General features: G+C 43.2%; 1 protein-coding gene across 4 annotated transcripts in view; it reads left to right on the forward strand.

Moving 5' to 3' along the window:
- The first annotated feature begins 2,469 nt into the window (after positions 1-2,469).
- The window catches only part of DHDDS (dehydrodolichyl diphosphate synthase subunit), a 28,518-nt gene continuing 12,970 nt past the window's right edge, over positions 2,470-18,017 (forward strand). For 2 of the 4 annotated variants that reach the window (XM_024766785.1, XM_024766788.1), the window contains exons 1-6: positions 2,470-2,537; positions 3,259-3,374; positions 5,429-5,545; positions 7,934-8,076; positions 10,848-10,964; positions 11,799-11,900. In XM_024766785.1, coding sequence (XP_024622553.1) covers positions 3,312-3,374; positions 5,429-5,545; positions 7,934-8,076; positions 10,848-10,964; positions 11,799-11,900 — 542 coding nt within the window. In that variant the 5' untranslated portion in view covers positions 2,470-2,537; positions 3,259-3,311. Of the gene's footprint in view, positions 2,643-3,258; positions 3,375-5,428; positions 5,546-7,933; positions 8,077-10,847; positions 10,965-11,798; positions 11,901-18,017 lie in introns of all 4 variants that reach the window. The other 2 variants (XM_024766787.1, XM_024766786.1) reach the window with 2 other exon arrangements.

The following is an 18,017-nucleotide window of genomic DNA, read 5'->3' on the forward strand; positions in this document are numbered from 1 at the left end:
AATAGTCCATACACCTATACGTTTAATTTGTGGGGTGTCTGTGATTAAATGATTTGTGCAAAAATCCTGAAGAAGCTAAGAACTCACCATCCCTTGTTCTCAATCTCCTGAGTCATGACCAATCCTTGATTTGATTCATTCCAAACAGACTGCTGTCTTTGCATGGATTAAAACCTACTTTAATCTCTAATCCTAGGGTAGAGAGGAGCAACGAGGGGGCCTTCCATGTAGAAAGTGGGGTTGGGAGACCACGAAAGGAAAGATGAATGTATAGCCAAGTCACTCAGGAACTTTTATGCAGGTGCAAGAAACTTATGTCAAAGTGGCCGCAAAATTGTTTAATAGGAGACGGACGAATGTAACTCCATGTTTACTGCTAGAAACCAAAGCTTTGTGTGAAATCTTGAATTTATGGGGAGGGAGGGAGGGTAGAAAAGCATGTACCTGTTCTTCATCCCTTCCCCTCATTACTGAACTGCAGGAGACTGAGCCCCCTTGGGCTTTGGCGACCCCATCTGGGCAGTGTTTATTTGTTGGTTGATTTTGCTGTGCCAGGTACTTCCTTTCCCATTTGCTATCATTTTGTAACACACATGCTGACCCCTTTCCCTTCCCCTTCTTTTCCTTGGGAAAATACAATGAATAAAGACTTATTGGTACCGAAACTGTCATCTCCTTGGTTGATATTTAAGGTGCTTTCTTCCTACCATTATTTCCACTTTCTTGGATTGGGACTCAAGTCACAAGAACCATTAAGTTTTCTGTTCAGCCATTTTGTTAGGAGTGAATCTTGAAAGTTCAGTCTTTTTAGCACCTCATTACAGTGGATTTTTGTTTCTAGTTAAGGCCTCTTGTCCTTTCCTTGGAAGCTGCCACATTCAAGAGGGGATTAAGGGCTTGGCATGCATAAGAATGGGGTTGCCTGTGCCACTGACTGGGATGAAAGGATGGGGCCATGGCTTGGGGCATGAGACCCTAATAATACTTTGTCCCTTGCTCCTTAAATCCCTTTACAAATCTTAATTAATTAACCCCCTGCAGCAACCCAGGGATGGAAATACAGGGGAAACTGTTGAAATTGAGGCCAGAGGAGATACACTGACCAGCTATAAACACATGTTAACAAGTTCACTAGCCTTCTGATGAACACTGTATTTTTAAACATCTAGCTCCCCCTAAGGGAAGGAGGGTTTAGAAAAGAAAGACTTGATTGGAGGCCTACCAACTATCACCCAAAGTGCACGGAAAGGTTAACAGAACAAGGGTAAGAAGTTTCATATATCCCTCTAGGGACTTCCTACCAAAAGTCAAAGCTGACCTTGGAAGATAAAAGTAGCAAGCTACTACTGGACTTCACTAAATGGTTTTCCTGCAAAACTGAAGTAATCAGCTAGGCAGAAACTTACTAACCTACATGCAAAGCAGGAAGGATGGAAAAGCTTAAGAGACCATTCATGGGTGGGTTACTCATCTCTGGAGGGCATTCTTTGATCATTTCACTCTGTTAAAAATAACCCTTTCATCAGAAAGAGTGGAAGACAAAAGTAATGAATCGGGAGTCATGACTACAGTATCTCTTGCCTTGTTTCCTTGACACTGCAACCCAAAGTAAGAAACTACAAGAAGGTTCTCTGAAAATGGTAAAGTTTTTTTTTTTCCCCTTCTCTCATTTTAAGAAAACTAAACTCCCAATATCTTTTGTGAGTTAGTGCCTCAAATTCCTGCAACCCTTTTCTTTAAAGGTTTGGTACAGAATGAATGCCCTTGATTTTTCTGTCAGGGTTAGTCGATGGCCTTTCTTAAACTTTAGAAGTCATTCTCAGAGTTCTTTCTGGCCTTAACCCTTTTTTGAGTTCTTTGAGTAGGTCCTGAGAATGCAAATCCCAAAATCTTGAGTGCCTTAAATCAGCACAAAATGGACTGATATTAAGTGCCCTCCCTGTGAGGCTAACTACGGCTAGGAACTTCGCAAACGATTAAATTCACTAAATAAGACAAAACGGTATAAAAACAGGATATTTAAGACTTCTACCAAAAAAAAACCAAACAAAAAACACTTGTACCAGAGCTCTAAAGCCAGTGTAGCGGCCTTCCAGCTAGCAGGACGCCGCCTTACCCCTTTTCTCAAAAGTCCAAACTGCCACCAGTGGCTAAGAAGTCCCAGCATTTCTGAGGTGGGGCTCCCCTAATTCTTGCCCCGTAACCTAGCCCGCCTGTCTACAGACTTCTCGGCTCTCCCAGGTGGTCTGAACCCCGCCTTCCCCAGCCTGGTCCCTCGCACGTGGCCCGGGGCCGGGTAGCCCGCGCGGTTATCCCCTTCACCCCAATCTGCCCCGCCCCAGGAATGCGAACAGTCGAGATCTCTAGCTCAGCTCCGCTCCTCCTCCGAGCGCGCAGGCGCAGGCCACGGCCCCGCCCATTAGGTGACGGCAGAAGCGTGTCCCAGCGCCCAACGATGACGTGTTCTTCCAGCGCCACGTCGTGAGGAAGTGTCGGTCCCCTCGAGCTGTTGAAAGGTGCCGGCGGAGCCTGTCAAGGTGCTGGATTCAGGGGGTGGATTAGAGGAGAAGAGGAGAGAGATGACTGAGCGGGAGGCAGCTGTGGGAGAGACAAAGGGGACCGTGGAAGATACAAGTGAAGGAGTAAATAATTGGGAAATCTCTGGGGTAGGAGGTAACGGGTGTTAGTGACCCGGAGCCCCGAGAGTGGGAAACAGCCTGGTGGAAGATGGAGAAGGAAGTAGGGGGAAGGATCAGGATGTAGGCACTACGATGTGACAGGAAGCAGACTTACATGTTCAGAAAAAGGCAGTGCAGACTCTGAGAAAAAAGGGGATGGGAGGGAGCAAGGTCCACCAAGCCCATAGACCCAAGGAAAGGCCTCTGCGCCCAAAGGTCCTATTGGCTTATAAATTCTGGGTAGTGAAAGACTAGAGGCTTAGGACAGTGTCTTTTTCTTTTTCTTTTTTTTTTTTTTTTGGCTCTGCCGGGTCTTAGTTGTGGCACACGGGATCTTAAGTTGCAGCATGCAAACTCTTAGTTGTGGCATGTGGGATCTAGTTCCCTAACCAGAGATCAAACCCGGGCCCCATGCCTTGGGAGCGCAGAGTCTTAGCCACTGGACCACCAGGGAAGTCCAGGGCCAGTGTTTTTGGATTCTAATGCTGGCTGATCTCTACCGTTTTGGTGAATCCCTGCAAGTCAGCCATAGTTGTTTGCAGGTGTGGTGACTTCTAATTCTCTGTCTTGTTTATACAAGGTTACCTGGTTGGTGACTAATTGTTCTGTGCTTCTTCTGCTGAGGCAAGAACTATGTCATGGATCAAGGAAGGAGAGCTGTCGTTTTGGGAGCGGTTCTGTGCCAACATCATAAAGGTGAGCAGTGGCCCAATGCACCAGTTGGCCTTTTGGTTCGTTGGGTAATCTTATATTAAAACCTGTTATAAAAACTGGGTAACCCATGATGTTTATGGATTTGTAGTAGAATTTAGCAATGGTATCAAAGAGCCTTAGAATTGCAGGTAACTTCCAGGTCTACATTTCTGGCAGATTATTGTCCTAACTCTCACATTTTCAGGAAGCCTGAGCCCTCCCAATATCATTGGGCAGCATAGACTGTTAGATCTTCCTGAAATTTGTTTCCCTAGAACTTTGATCTATTATTCCTAGTACTGTCCTCTGGGCTTGTTTTGTTTTGTTTTGTTTTTTTAATTTATTTTTGGCTGCGTTGGGTCTTCATTGTTGTGTGCGGGCTTTCTCTAGTTGCTGTGAGTGGGGGCTACTCTTCGTTGCAGTGCATGGGCTTCTCACTGTGCTGGCTTCTCTTTGTTGTGGAACACGGGCTCTAGGCGTGCTGGCTTCAGTAGCTGTGGCATGCGGGCTCAGTAGTTGTGGCTTGCGGGCTCTAGAGCTCAGGCTCAGTAGTTGTGGCCCACGGGCTTAGTTGCTCCGCGGCATGTGGGATCTTCCCAGACCAGGGCTTGAACCTGTGTCCCTTGCATTGGCAGGCAGATTCTTAACCACTGCGCCACCAGGGAAGTCCCTGACCTCTGGGTTTAGATAAAATAACTAATCGTTCTTTGATGTGACAGTAGAGCATAATGGTTAAGGGGGTTCTGGAGGCAAACATGAATGAAAGTTCTCTTCTATCGTTTATTAACCATGTGACTTTATATGGTGATTTTGAGGATTAAATGAAACTACATAGAAAACACTCAGCACTGTGTCTAGCAGTTTTTAATTACTATTATTGGGGCTGTCCTTCAATCATTTCAAGACTACAATCACTCTGTTTCCTACACTCCACTCCCTAGATCTTCCCTCAGCTTTTTCTCTAGGAATCACAGCAATGTAATATCCTCCTCACATGAAAGGTTTGTTATTGGAGCCAGTCAGCTTGGTTTTATTTTTCAGCCACAGGCTGTCAAGCAGCAAGTAGCAGTGAATTTATGAGTAAGTAAGCCTTGTACCCACACATACACTCACACACAAATGCCAGGTGATCTCAGGCAGTCCAGGAAATAGAAAAGCATCTCCTCAAGGAAACACTGTGGTCACATGTTGGGAAGAACAAGCTACATGACTTTACTGGAATTTTTTTTTTATGGCTATATATGGGGGACAAAAGTAGAAAATGTTGGGAGATGCAGGGGAAGTGGTCTATGAAGAGCCCCTCCAGTGAGGAAAAATCGCCCAAGGAGTGAATTTTTGCTATGATAGACAACAAAAGTCTGCTCTAGGCCAGGTAAGAAGTTTTGTTTGCCCCCAAAATATCTTTTTTGTTTGTTTTCAAATGGCTCCTGACATTTAAATTTTTATAAAAATCTTGATTAGCTTCTCTTGTAAAATAAGAATATCCAACAATATGAGGCCCCCATTCCTGTGTGACAGGACTCGGATACAACTGAGAAGTGTATGCCTCTTTTATGTGGAGGATGCCCTTTACATTTGGCCATACCCATCAATATCCTTCCTGTGCCTTCCAGTTGAAGGCTAACGAAACCAAGGTGGTGGTTAAAGGCATATGGTTAGGAGATGAACTCTGTAAGCACATAGACCTAAATTTGAATCCCCACTTTGTCTCTTCTTGGCTGTGTGACTTATGCAAGTCACTTGACCTCTCTGAGCCTCAATTTTTTCACCTATAAAATGAAGATAACACTATTTACTTCATATGTTTGTATGATAAAAAATTAAGATGAAATGTGAAAAGCTCAGCATAGTACTTGGCATGTGGTAAGGGCTCAATAAACATATAAATAAAAATGAATAAAAGTGCTTAATGCTTATGTATTGAGCTAAAAGTACAGAATACCCAGTTCCCTTCCTCAGGGCTTTTATCATATAGCTCAAGCCTGTTAGCTTGGAATATTGTCTCCCTTTATCTCTGAGGAGTATGTGATGTGTTCATTTGTCTTCTTACTTCACAGGCAGGCCCAATGCCCAAACACATTGCGTTTATAATGGATGGGAACCGTCGCTATGCCAAGAAGTGCCAAGTGGAGAGGCAAGAGGGTCACTCACAGGGCTTCAACAAACTGGCTGAGGTGGGTACACGTTGCAGAACCCAAGGTGAATGGTCTGTGGAGAATTGGATTATAGCTAGAAAACCAGGCCCTGAGTTTGCTGTGGTTTGAGAGTGCTTTTTTATAGCTGTTTGTCTGTTTTATTGCTTGCTTGCTAGCCATAGATCTCATATCAACATTAACAGAAAATTAAGTCATCCAGTGAATCATCGCAAAATATTAGAAATAAGAACAAAATTGTCTCCTCTTACCACCTTAATCAACAATTTATGTTTTTCTGTGCCTCATCCCAATCCTTGTAATATGTTCAACATGACTTAACGTTTATAAAATTACATCTATAGCTTTGATAACCTTATTTTTTTCTTGACATTTTGGCAAGTATTTTTCTAGGTTGATCTGTGGCTTTCTACCTATATGTTTTAATGGCTGTGGAACATTTTTCCTGAGGATCTGACATAGTTTGTTTAGCTGCTCCACTATTACTGGACATTATAAATGGTACTAGTTTAGAATAAATTCTTAGAAGTGACATTTCCAGAGCAAAGGTAGAGGGTGACTACCCATCCTGAGGTTGAGGTGTTTCTCAGGACACAGGCCTTTAAGTGCTTAAACTAGGAAGAGTGCCAGACAAACCAGGACATCACTCCAACCAAACGTCATCAACATTTTACGGTTTTAATGCCCACTGCAAATTGGGAAACAGTAAATTTATCAATAAGAATGGAATATGTCGATCTTTGTGAAACTCTGTAGCCCACGGATCCCAGCTTCTTGGCACAAGAACACGTCCTGAAGCCAGGGCAGTGATATTTTTTGCCTTGAATGAGTGGTTGTGGGGTTCTCTCCAACACTGAGGTCTTCAGGTTTGTTGATCTCAGTTTCTCTTTTGTGACTAAGAGGCAGGTTTTGCCTAGTGCTTAGGAGCTTAAGCTCTGTAATCACTCAGAACTCATTGGCACCCCTGCTCTGCCACTTCCTGGCTCTGTGACCTGCTACAAGTTACGTAGCTTCCCTTTGCCTCAGTTCCTTCATCTGTAAAGTGGGGAGATTACATGAGGATTAAACAAGATGGCACAATGAAAAGCATGTGGCACAAGACCTGGCATAAAGGATGTGCTCAAAACATTGAAGCTGTTGTTATTAGCCTATATTAACTGAGGTCAGTGGTGGGCTCCGACCCAGGTGTACCCACCAAGTTTGCTGCCTGGTAAGATCTTCAGGTCCCAAGCCTATTCAAGTGTCAGGTTTGCGCTGGTAATTTTCCTGAGGTGGCAGTGAATGGGTTTGTATGTCTGATAAGGGATTAGAAAGGTAGCTCTTCAGCTTTATTTCTTCAGTTCTGTTTGAATGTCTTCTGTCCCTTACCTTTAACCTCCATGCTCCCCATCTCAACACTGTTATTCTCATCTCCAGTTTGTTCTCCACCTTTAGTGGCACTGGGTTAGAGCAGTACCGTACCAAAGGACTGAGTTTAAATTTGAGTTTCACTTCTTTTTTCGTTGAGGTATAATTTCATACAGGGAAATGCACAGATTTGGGGTTTTGACAGTTGCATTCATCTGTCTAATCCACACCCCTGTCAAGATATAGAACATTTCCATCTCTCTAGCAAGTTCCTTTGTGCCCCTTCCCAGTCAAACCCTGTCCTCCCTCCTCTTCTCCTCCCCTTCCCCCTCACCTTCTGATTTCTATCACTCTAGATGAGTTTTTGCTGTTCTAGAACCTCATATAATGGATTCATATGGTAGAGCTGTGGACTTTTGACTCGTCTTCAACTTTCTGAGCCTCAATTTTATCATCTCTAAAGTAGGCATGAAAACAATAATTCCTTTCTCAAGGGGTAGCTTGAAGAATCAAATGAAATAATGTATGTGAAAACCCTTTGCAGGCTTAAATGATACACAGCTGTGCAATTGTTGCTTTTATTCTTATAACTCATCAGCCTCTCAGTCTATTGGAATAATGATGTTATGCTGTGAGTAATAATACCTTGTGTTTTTATGTATCTTTAGCCACCTTGTGAGGGATGGATTGTGATCCTATTTTACAGATTAGGAGACTTAGGCCCTGAGAGGTTAAATGATACGCCTGCAGTCACATAGCAAGTGCTTGATGGAGTGAGAGACTAGAACCTAGATCTTTATTCTCTCAGTTAAGAGCTCTTTCCAGTAAACCACAATAGCATCAGCATAATAGTACTCATTAAGTTCACATTTTTCAGTCTCTCAGGTGGTGGCTTTCTGCTTATTTGGTTCATTATTCTGAGAGAAGCATTGGTATTATCCTAGCTTTACCCAGTTTGGGGAGGAGAAAAGTCTGTCTCTCACTGAGTCGGGGCTGAGGCATCTCCTGTTTCCCTTCCTGCTCTTTCCTTGTACCCTAGCTCCTTGCCTTCTCCCCTCTCAGACTCTGCGTTGGTGTTTGAACCTGGGCGTCCTAGAGGTGACGGTCTACGCATTCAGCATTGAGAACTTCAAACGCTCCAAGAGTGAGGTAGATGGGCTAATGGATCTGGCCCGGCAGAAGTTCAGCCGCTTGATGGAAGAAAAGTAAGATGCTGTCAGAGGGGGAGCCTGTGTTCTTATACCACCTCCAGCCTTACCTAACCCTCAACTGTCTTTTCTGAGGCTAGTTAAGGAACTCTAAACCCTTCTACTGTTAGTTAGACCTCTTCAGTGGCAAATATGGCAAGCTAGTTTTTCTTTCTTCCTTTCTTTCTTCCTTCCTTCCTTCCTTCCTTCCTTCCTTCCTTCCCTCCCTTCCTTCCCTTCCTTCCCTTCCTTCCCTTCCTTCCCTTCCTTCCTTTCTTCCTTTCTTCTTTCTTTCTTGGACATTTATTTGAGGATATAGAGGTATTTCACAGAATTCAAGGATACGGATAGCCAACCTCAGGCAAAACCGAAGCCAGGGATTGAAATCGATTAGGTAGAGCCTCCTCGGACATTTATTTCCTTTGCTCCACAGGCTGACTTTGTCTTCTTCAAGAGAGCTGCTCAGAATGAATTAAAACCCTTAATTGGTCCACCTTAGTTCATATTTCTACCCCAGGACCAGTGAACTGGGACCAGGGAAGTAGAGTGAGAGAGACTTTGAAAAAGCCATTTTCTGCTGTGCAGTCATCCCTAAAAAGTTAATGTACTTCCCTGCATATACCCTTGGACGGGATAGGATGATGCATAAAAGCCCTTTATGGGGATGAGTCAGTACTGTTCTTGCTATCACTAAGTTTAAGCTTAACTTAGGGAGCAAAGCCAGAATGGGGCAAAATGGAAATTTGGTGGAGATTATTTGTTTCACAGCGTGGAACCCTCTTCAGCCAGGACTGCCCCAAAGTGTTCATTACAACCATTCTCTGCCCAGCTCCTCCCCACACCAGGACCAGGAAGATGAGAGAACAGAGAGCTTAGAGCTCTAGTGGAGCTGGGCCTGGGACAGGTATTTCCATCCCTGTGTGGGTCAGGGTGTGGGGAGCATAGCCAGCCTTCTCTCTATCCATATTAGTCTCTGGGCCACAGACATTACTCCTTCCCTTGTGGCTCAGAATTCACACCCAAGGGGCTGGGGACAGAGGTAATGGGGACACATTCCAGGTGTTCAAATTCTTCAAATTCTTCTGTACTTCACACTAATCTTACCTTTTTTAAGTGTTTATACTATGTGTCAGGCCCTGAGCCTAACATGTACTCTCATTTAAAATTCACATTATCCTGTGAGAAAGATATTATTATCCCATTTGTAGAGAGGAAGAAAGTAAAAACCAGAGAAGTTTAGGGGTGTATCCTGGGTCACACAGCTATCAGGCAGAGCCAAAACACACAGGGTCTTTCTGACTCTAGAGCTGAGCTGTTGTCTGCTGTAGAGACAAGAAGCAGTCTTAACACTTCTTGAAAGATCAAAATGCATGGCAGTAGAGGTGCTCCTGAGATTGTTCTAATCAGTTACGAGTAGAGAAGATGGTCTTAGGTTATTAAGTCCTAGACAGAGCAAGAAGAAACCTTAGTGGTGGTTTTCCAGCAATGTGCCACAGAAACCCGTAGTTGTGAGGAGTGGGCACGCAAGGACCCAGAGGGAATGGGGTATACAGTGCTTGTTTGCATTTATCTATTTTATATGTTGGGCTTCTGTTTAAGGTTTGATTTGAAGAAAGACTTGTTTTGCTAAAAGAAGTTTGGAAAACCACTGGCCTAGTTCAGTTTCATCAGTTGGGAAACTAATCCTGGTGAAGAGAAGAGAAAGGTTTGCCCCTGGTCACGCAGCTAGCTAGTGGCAGAGCCAGGCTGGGAGCCCAGATCTCCTGGCTCCTTGCCAGGGCTTTTACACCTCCTTAGTCAGGTCATGTGCCTGATGTCTGAGAATAAGCACTTTCACAGTATGACAGGGGTGGTTATGCAAGGTCAGATAGTAATCGGTGGCACTAGGCACTAGGGCTTGAATCTAGGTATTCTTTTTTTTTTTGGCTACACCACACAGCATGCAAGATCTTAGTTCCCCGACCAGGGATGAAACCTGTGTCCCCTGCAGTAGAACCACGGAGGAACCGTGGAATTCCTGAATCTAGGTGTTCTTATTCAAAGCAACATTTGAACAAAATAATTTGTTCAAGATCAGACAGCTGGTGAGTAGAAAGCCAGAAATCGAACTTAGGGAGTTTGGTTCCAGAGCCTGTCTTTTTAATCACAACATTACACTGCCTCCATATATATATGTCTGATCTTGAACAAATTACTTAACCTCCCTGTGCCTCAGTTTCTTCGTCTGTAAAAGGGGAATGATAATGGTGTCTGCCTCAAAGGTTGACGTAAGGATGGAATGCATGTAAAACACTTAGACCAATGTCTGGCACTTAGTAAACATATAATTAATGTTAGATGTTACAAAAGTAACCAATAATACAACTCCTGCTGTTGAGGAGTTTATTCACCCATCAAAATGGGACAAACAGCACAGAACATGTGAAATGCAACTTGTCGACAAGGACACACAAGGCGGTGTAATGTGTGGTAAAGAGGTTTGGGTTCTCAAATCAGGCAAACCTGGGATTCGGTCCCGACACAACACCTGATGGCTGTATGACCTTGGGCAATCCCTATCTAACTATTCTATCTGAGCCTCAGTTTCCCGCTGTAGAACAGGAAATGTAGTAAACTCCCTTCAGAGTTGTTGAGGGCATTCAGTGAAATAATACTTGTAGATCAGTGCCTGACACACAGGAAGGCACTCAAAAACTGGTAATTGAGTATCAGCTAAGCACTTTGCTTTCTCCAGCTCAGCAGGTGCTCTGTCCCACCTCCCAAACCTGCCTCCTTTCCCCCCTGATCAGGGAGAAACTGCAGAAGCATGGGGTATGTATCCGGGTCCTGGGTGATCTGCATTTGTTGCCCTTGGATCTCCAGGAGCTGATTGCACAGGCTGTGCAGGCCACCAAGAACTACAACAAGTAAGTTTTCAGATTTCCCCTTAGGGACCTGTATTAATCTATGACTCCCTGCTAACTTTAGGGAGACGTCCTGGCCCTTCGTTGGTCTGCATTTGGTACAAGAGGTAATGAGGAGTTGGTTTTGGATGCTTGAGACTTCTTCCTCCATCTGCAGGGCAGACCAGAGGTGGTTCTGCAGCACCTTGTTTTATGTGTGTATACTCACACATACAGTTTCTTATCTTCCTCCTTCATGTGCCTTGCCCCCCATGTACATATGTATTTTTATATATATATATATATGTGTGTGTGTGTGTTTAATTGACAGGGAATGGGGTGGGAATGTAGCAGGCCTTATCCCTGTCTCTGAAGACAGATCCTTCAAGAAATTCTCTTTCTGTCCCACTGCTTTAACCAATAGAGGGGATGACCTTGGAAGGGCATGTAGATGCAGAGGGGAACAGTTTAATAATCCAGACTTCATTATGTGTGGCTTTGGAATATAATGCATATTTGGCAGTGGATTTGTTTCACATCAGACTTCCTTCCTATTCTTTGCTTGTTCTAATATCACAGTGAATTCACATCCTCTGAAAGCTGGGGGTTAGCAGAAGGGAAGAAGATTAGGAGAATAATAAGGGTCAGTTAGTATTTTTCTTACTACAAAACTAATATGTTTTTTTCCCAAGAAAACTTGGAAAACTCAAAAAATTAATAATCTCGCTTTTCAGAGGTATCCATGGTTAACATTTGGTGTGTGTTTGTTCTACCACAGAAGGGGTGCTCTGTAATAAGTGACTCCACTCCTTAGTCCCTGTCCCCCTTTGGTAAATTATTCTGTTCTTCCCTTCTCAGGTGTTTCCTGAACGTCTGTTTTGCTTACACATCCCGTCATGAGATCAGCAATGCTGTGAGAGAGATGGCCTGGGGAGTGGAGCAAGGCCTGCTGGATCCCAGGTATTGCAGTTGTTCAGCATGATAGGGAAAACAGGCATACACCGAACCATAAAATCCCTCCTAAGTCATGTACTTGAGCCAGAAGTCAAATCGGGAATGTATGTGGAAAGATTTGAGAGGGGTGGTCCCTGCACTTAGAGCTTTGGAATGACTTATTATAGCCTGCTTCAGAATTTCTGTGTTCACCACAAACCAAGAAGCTCCAGAAAAAATGGCATGGCTTGTAGCAACACTGCGGCATTCAATAAAACATGATGCTCTGCTGGCCCTTTGGCAGAGTTTTTCTAAGAATGATTTTTCAGGAATGCAGCTTGTTGGGGGTATTGGCCTTTAGGCCTCTCATGTTACAGTTTCATGCAAGATCCAGGTATTTTTCAAAAAGAAAGTTGTTCATCATTAGCAACACGGTAGAATTATTAGAGCTGGAAGAGACTTTAGAAGCCATCTATCTGCTCAGTCCCTCCCCTGTTATTATTAGTGTAACCTTTGGTAATAATAAACTAACAACATAAACTAACATAGTAAACTAACAACAGCAGTAGTAAAATAATAGTAGCAAAAAACAAGCCAGGCAATGTGTTATGCTGTGTTTATTTGATTAAGTTAATATTCTCATGTTTAAGAGATTTGAGTCTTTTCTCCATTTTATAGATGAGAAAACTGAGCTCACATTGAAATGACTGTCCCAAGGTCATTCTGCTAGTAAGTGCCAGAGCTGGGACTTCTATCAAAAACTGTCTGATTCCAGAGCTTTTGTCCTTACCTTTATTATATATGGGATTGTGGGACCCAGGAGGTTTTCTGACTCCCTTCTTGGGTATAATTCGATTTTCCTGGGAAACTAAATTAAAAATGAAGAAGTTTCTCAGTGAGAATGAAATTAACATTATCAATATTATACAAATTAGCATAAATTTATAATGATGATAAGCATGATAAAGGCATTGATGCATGGTTCAACAAGAATTTATAATAAGAGGAATGAACCTGGTAGGGAAGGCTCCCCAAAGGAAATAATAAATGACATAAGAAGGGGGTGAGAGGATAAGCAGTAACTGGGGAAAGAAGCAGTATTATGAGGAGCTTTTTGGTTGCACAAATACTGTTGGAATAATTCAAGTAGAGAGTACTTGGAAGGGAGCTTGGATTATGGTGGTGATGGTGGAATAGACCAAACAGACTGCATTAAGAGCTATGAAGCAGATCAAATAGAGAGGACTTGCGGGGTGGTGGTGGGATGAATTGGGAGATTGGGATTGACATATATACACTAATATGTATAAAATAGATAACTAAGAAGAACCTGCTGTATTAAAAAAATAAAATTCAAAAAAGAAAAAATATTAGTGAGAGAGAAAAAAAATCGAGAGGACTTGATGGATTGACTCTGGGATAAGGATGTGTTATGGGTGACTCCAGGGTTTTTGACTTATAAAACAGTGGACAGTGGTGCCCTTTGCTGTGCTGAGAACCCTGAGAGGCTGCAGTTTGAGGAAGAAAGTCAGGAGTTTGGTTTGGGATATATTATAGATGTTGAACACAGATATCAGGTTGACAGTAGAGAGAAGTGGGGACTGGAGATAGCAGTCTGGTAACTGAAGCAAAGAGAGAGCATGAGGAATCTAAGGAGAGTCTAGAGTGAGAAGAGAGGGCCTAGGATGGAGTTGTGAGAAGAGAGGGCCTAGGATGGAGTTGTGAGAAACTCATAAGTTTTACTGGCTGGGTAGAGGAAAATAAGCCTTAAAGAAAAAAGAGAATCAACAACCAGAAAGGTAGAAACAAAAGGGCTGCCAGTATTACAGAAGCCAAGAAAAGAGGGTGTTTGTTAGCGCAGGTGGGGTGGCGGGTGTGCATTGGTGGGAGCAACAGTGTTAAATGCTGTAGAGAGGTCAATTAATATGTGGATTGAAAATTAGCCATTGGGGGAGAAACATTAAGATACTGGTTAAGTTGGCAGTACGGTGGCTGGGCAGGAAGATGAGATATAAGTAGATGAGGGATATATAAGTAGATGAAAGGTATTGATAATTTTCTGATTCTTGGCTTGGGGAATGATTTCATAGTTCATTTTATTCTTAGTGCTTTACGATTCATGTTTTATATAATTTTTTGTATAAATTAAATAACATATTTAAAAAAATAAGGGACAAATGTTTATGCTAAAAAGAAAAAAAGCTATTTAGCAAGCAGATTTAATATGCATTCATGCCTGGAACTAGAACTCTGATCTTGCCTCCTAGTGCAGTGTGATTTATACTGATACCACATTGCAGTAGCCACTGACCCCCTGCTTCTTGCCCAGCTAGTTTTCTCATATCCGTTTTCTCTGCCCTGCATGGTTTAGTAACTTGCCTGTGTGGGTTAGTCATGCAGACATGGCGTGGGCTGGGCGGGTTACTAGGGTAAGGAGGCTGATGTCGCAACCCATCAGCTCCGGAAGCTTGGTGTTCAACTCAGACTGGACTGATCAGGGCCTGAGGCAGTGGTTTTTACATTATTCAGCTTTAGACAAATCCATATTTATAACAGAGTCAATGAGTTAATTATAGTCAGGCTCTACCCTTCCCATAACTGGAATTTTTCTATTCTCTCATCACCACCATCCAACTCCTCATTTTCCTTTCTTCCAGGGTAATATATTTTTTTCTACCAGTCATTTTAATAGATTGTTTTTTGAATCTCAAATTATAAAAGAAGGAATTAGGTTTAGCATAAATGATAGTTAATAAACTCTCTTGAGCAGGTCTTGACCATCTGTAGGCCTCTGTCTTCCTCTTAAAACAATAGTGTTAATAATAATTGCCGGGCTTCCATGGTGGTGCAGTGGTTGAGAGTCTGCCTGCTGATGCAGGGGATGTGGGTTCGTGCCCCGGTCCGGGAGGATCCACATGCCACGGAGCGGCTGGGCCCGTGAGCCATGGCCACTGAGCCTGCGCGTCCAGAGCCTGTGCTCCGCAACGGGAGAGGCCACAGCAGTGAGAGGCCCGAGTACCGCAAAAAAAATAAATAAATAAATAAAATAATAATAATTGCTAATGTTTACTAAGCATTTACTCTGTGCCCAGCACTTGCTAAGTATTCCACGTACATTATTTCATTTAATCCTTAGACCCTTTGAAGTAGATACTGTTTTTATAAATTGAACCTTGCTGTGAGGTTAAATAACTTGTCCAAGTTCACACAGTTGACCAGGATTTCCAACCTGGCTCCAGAGCTTGTGTTCTCTTTCACTATGGCATACTGACTGCCTTATAGGAAGGTTGAAACGAACAAAAACACAGTATAAAAATAAAAATTAATAACTAATAGTTATCAGGGACTTCCATGACTGTCCAGTGGGTAAGATTTCACCTTCCAATGCACAGGATGTGGGTTTGATCCCTAGTCACGAGCTAAAATCCCACATGCCCCGTGGCCAAAAAACCAAAACATAAAACAGAAGCAATATTATAACAAATTCCATAAAGACTTTAAAAAAAAAATGGTCCACATCAAAAAAATATACTAAAGGGGCTTCCCTGGTGGCGCAGTGGTTGAGAGTCTGCCTGCTGATGCAGGGGACACGGGTTCGTGCCCCGGTCCGGGAAGACCGTGGAGCGGCTAGGCCCGTGAGCCATGGCTGCTGAGCCTGCACGTCCAGAGCCTGTGCTCCGCAACGGGAGAGGCCACAACAGTGAGAGGCCCGTGTACCGCCAAAAAAAAATATATGTGTGTGTGTGTGTGTGTGTGTGTGTGTGTATATATACACTAAAAATAAATAAACAGTAGTCATCAGATCTTATTATGAGGCAGGCATGAGACTAGTAGGAGTTTATCATGCATATTCTCATCTAATTTTCGTATAAGGTAGTGACTATTATTTGTCTTATTTTATAAGACCAGTTAACGAAGGTTTAAAAAGTTTCATTGACGGGCTTCCCTGGTGCTCCAGTGGTTAAGACTCCGCACTTCCACTGCAGGGGCTGCGGGTTCGATCTCTGGTTGGGGAATTGAAATCTGCATGTCATTCCGATGCTGCGCGGCGCGGCCAAAAAAAAAATGCAGACACATTTGAAATTCAGAGGAGTTATGTGGGGATCCAAAGTCCCACAGCAAGGTAGTGGGTCTGGAAATAACCTTTATTCCTCTTATTTATGTAGTGCTTTATAGTTCCCAAGGTACACTCAAATCTGTTATTTCATTTGATTTGACTCTCACAATAACCTATAAGAAGATAGGACAAATATGCCATTTCAAAAATAAGAGAGCTGAGAAATTGTTGATTGCACAGGGTTTCACTTTTTTTTTTGGGGGGGGGCTGCTCCATGTGGCCTATAGGATCTCAATTCCCCGACCAGGGATTAAACCCAGACCATGGCAGTGAAAGTGCCAAATCCTAACCACTAGACCACCAGGGAACTCCCAGGTTTCACACTCTTAATTAAAGAATTAAGATCATGCTGTCAAGACAAGACTCAGGGAAATTATCAGGGAAATCTGAACCAGAGCCCTTCCTATTGCCCAGTCATAAGTGAATATTATTTACCATATGACGGTACAGAAAATAAAGCTCCCTCTGTGGTTTGCAAAACGATGACTGAGAGATGGAGTAACTTACCCAAAGGCACACAGCTAGTAAGTGTAGATCCTTGTTCTGAACACTCAGCCCAGATCTCTGCTTTTTTTTGACTATGCTCCCAGAAAAATGTTCCCACACAGAAATTTTGTCTTCTAGACCCTTCCTAAGATGCAGCTGTTACCACCTGGAGATTCTGAATCCTGCCTCTGGGTACTTGGCAGGATAGGTAAACAGTATTCTTGGAACCACCACACACCAGTCTTGCAAATACCCTCTTTCCGTGGACTGGAGAGTTTAACTTAAGATGAGTGCTGCCAGTCCCCATTCTTCTTCATTCCGTCTCCTTTCTGAGTGTCTGTCTGCTTGGGAAAGTAGCTCTTATCAAACACAAGAGGGCTCATCATTTTGCTGTTTTTTCAAATCCTAAGTAAAGTGGATGTTTTGCAGTGTTTCACGGTCCATATGACTTAAATTTAAGTTTTTTTGTTTGTTTTGCGGTACGCGGGCCTCTCACTGCTGTGGCCTCTCCCGTTGCGGAGCACAGGCTCCGGACGCGCAGGCTCAGTGGCCATGGCCCACGGGCCCAGCCACTCCGAGGCATGTGGGATCTTCCTGGACTGGGGCGCGAACCGGTGTCCCCTGCATCGGCAGACAGACTCCCAACCACTGCACCACCAGGGAAGCCCAAATTTAAGGTTTTAAAAATGTTCTCTATCATAAATTCAAACAATAACAGAAGTATATAAAGTAAAAAGAGATAGTATTTCCTTCTTATCCAACCTTCCAGAGGTAATCACCATTAATAGAATGGTGTATGCCTTTCTAGATTTTGTTCTTTGTTTATATATACATGTATTCACATGTGTGAGTAAGTGTGTGTGTGTATTTTCCACACTGTATTTTTTCTGAAATGTGCTTTTTTTCATTTAATATTACATCTTAGACATCTTTCCAAGTCCATGCGTTTAGATTTACCTTTATTAAAAACAGTTGCATAGGGGGCTTCCCTGGTGGCGCAGTGGTTAGGAATCCACCTGCCAACACGGGACAAGGGTTCGAGCCCTGGGCCAGGAAGATCCCACATGCCGTGGAACAACTAAGCCTGTGTGCCACAACTACTGAGCCTGCATTCTAGAGCCCGCGAGCCACAACTACTGAGCCCATGTGCCACAACTACTGAAGCCCGCGCGCCTACAGCCTGTGCTCCGCAACAAGAGAAGCCACCACAATGAGAGGCCTGTGCAGCGCAACTAGAGAAAAGCCCATGCGCAGCAACGAAGACCCAATGCAGCCAAAAATAAATAAATTTATTTTAAAAAAAAAAACAGTTGCATAGTATTTCATCAAATTGCAGAGTCATAGGGTGTATCCATTTTAAAAACAAGTGTTTTAAGTGAAGGACAACACATATTCTGGTGGGTGCATCTGGTTTTAGGCTGCAACTAAATGGCTTTGGGCAAACATTTCATCTTCTCTGAGCCTCAGTTTCCTTATCTATAAAGTGAGGATAGAAGTACCTAATGTAGTTGTGAGGATTGAAACCATTCATTAATTTATCA

The sequence above is a fragment of the Neophocaena asiaeorientalis genome, unplaced genomic scaffold, assembly GCF_003031525.2.
Source record: "Neophocaena asiaeorientalis asiaeorientalis breed wild unplaced genomic scaffold, Neophocaena_asiaeorientalis_V1.1 scaffold79, whole genome shotgun sequence".
NCBI lineage: Eukaryota > Metazoa > Chordata > Mammalia > Artiodactyla > Phocoenidae > Neophocaena > Neophocaena asiaeorientalis.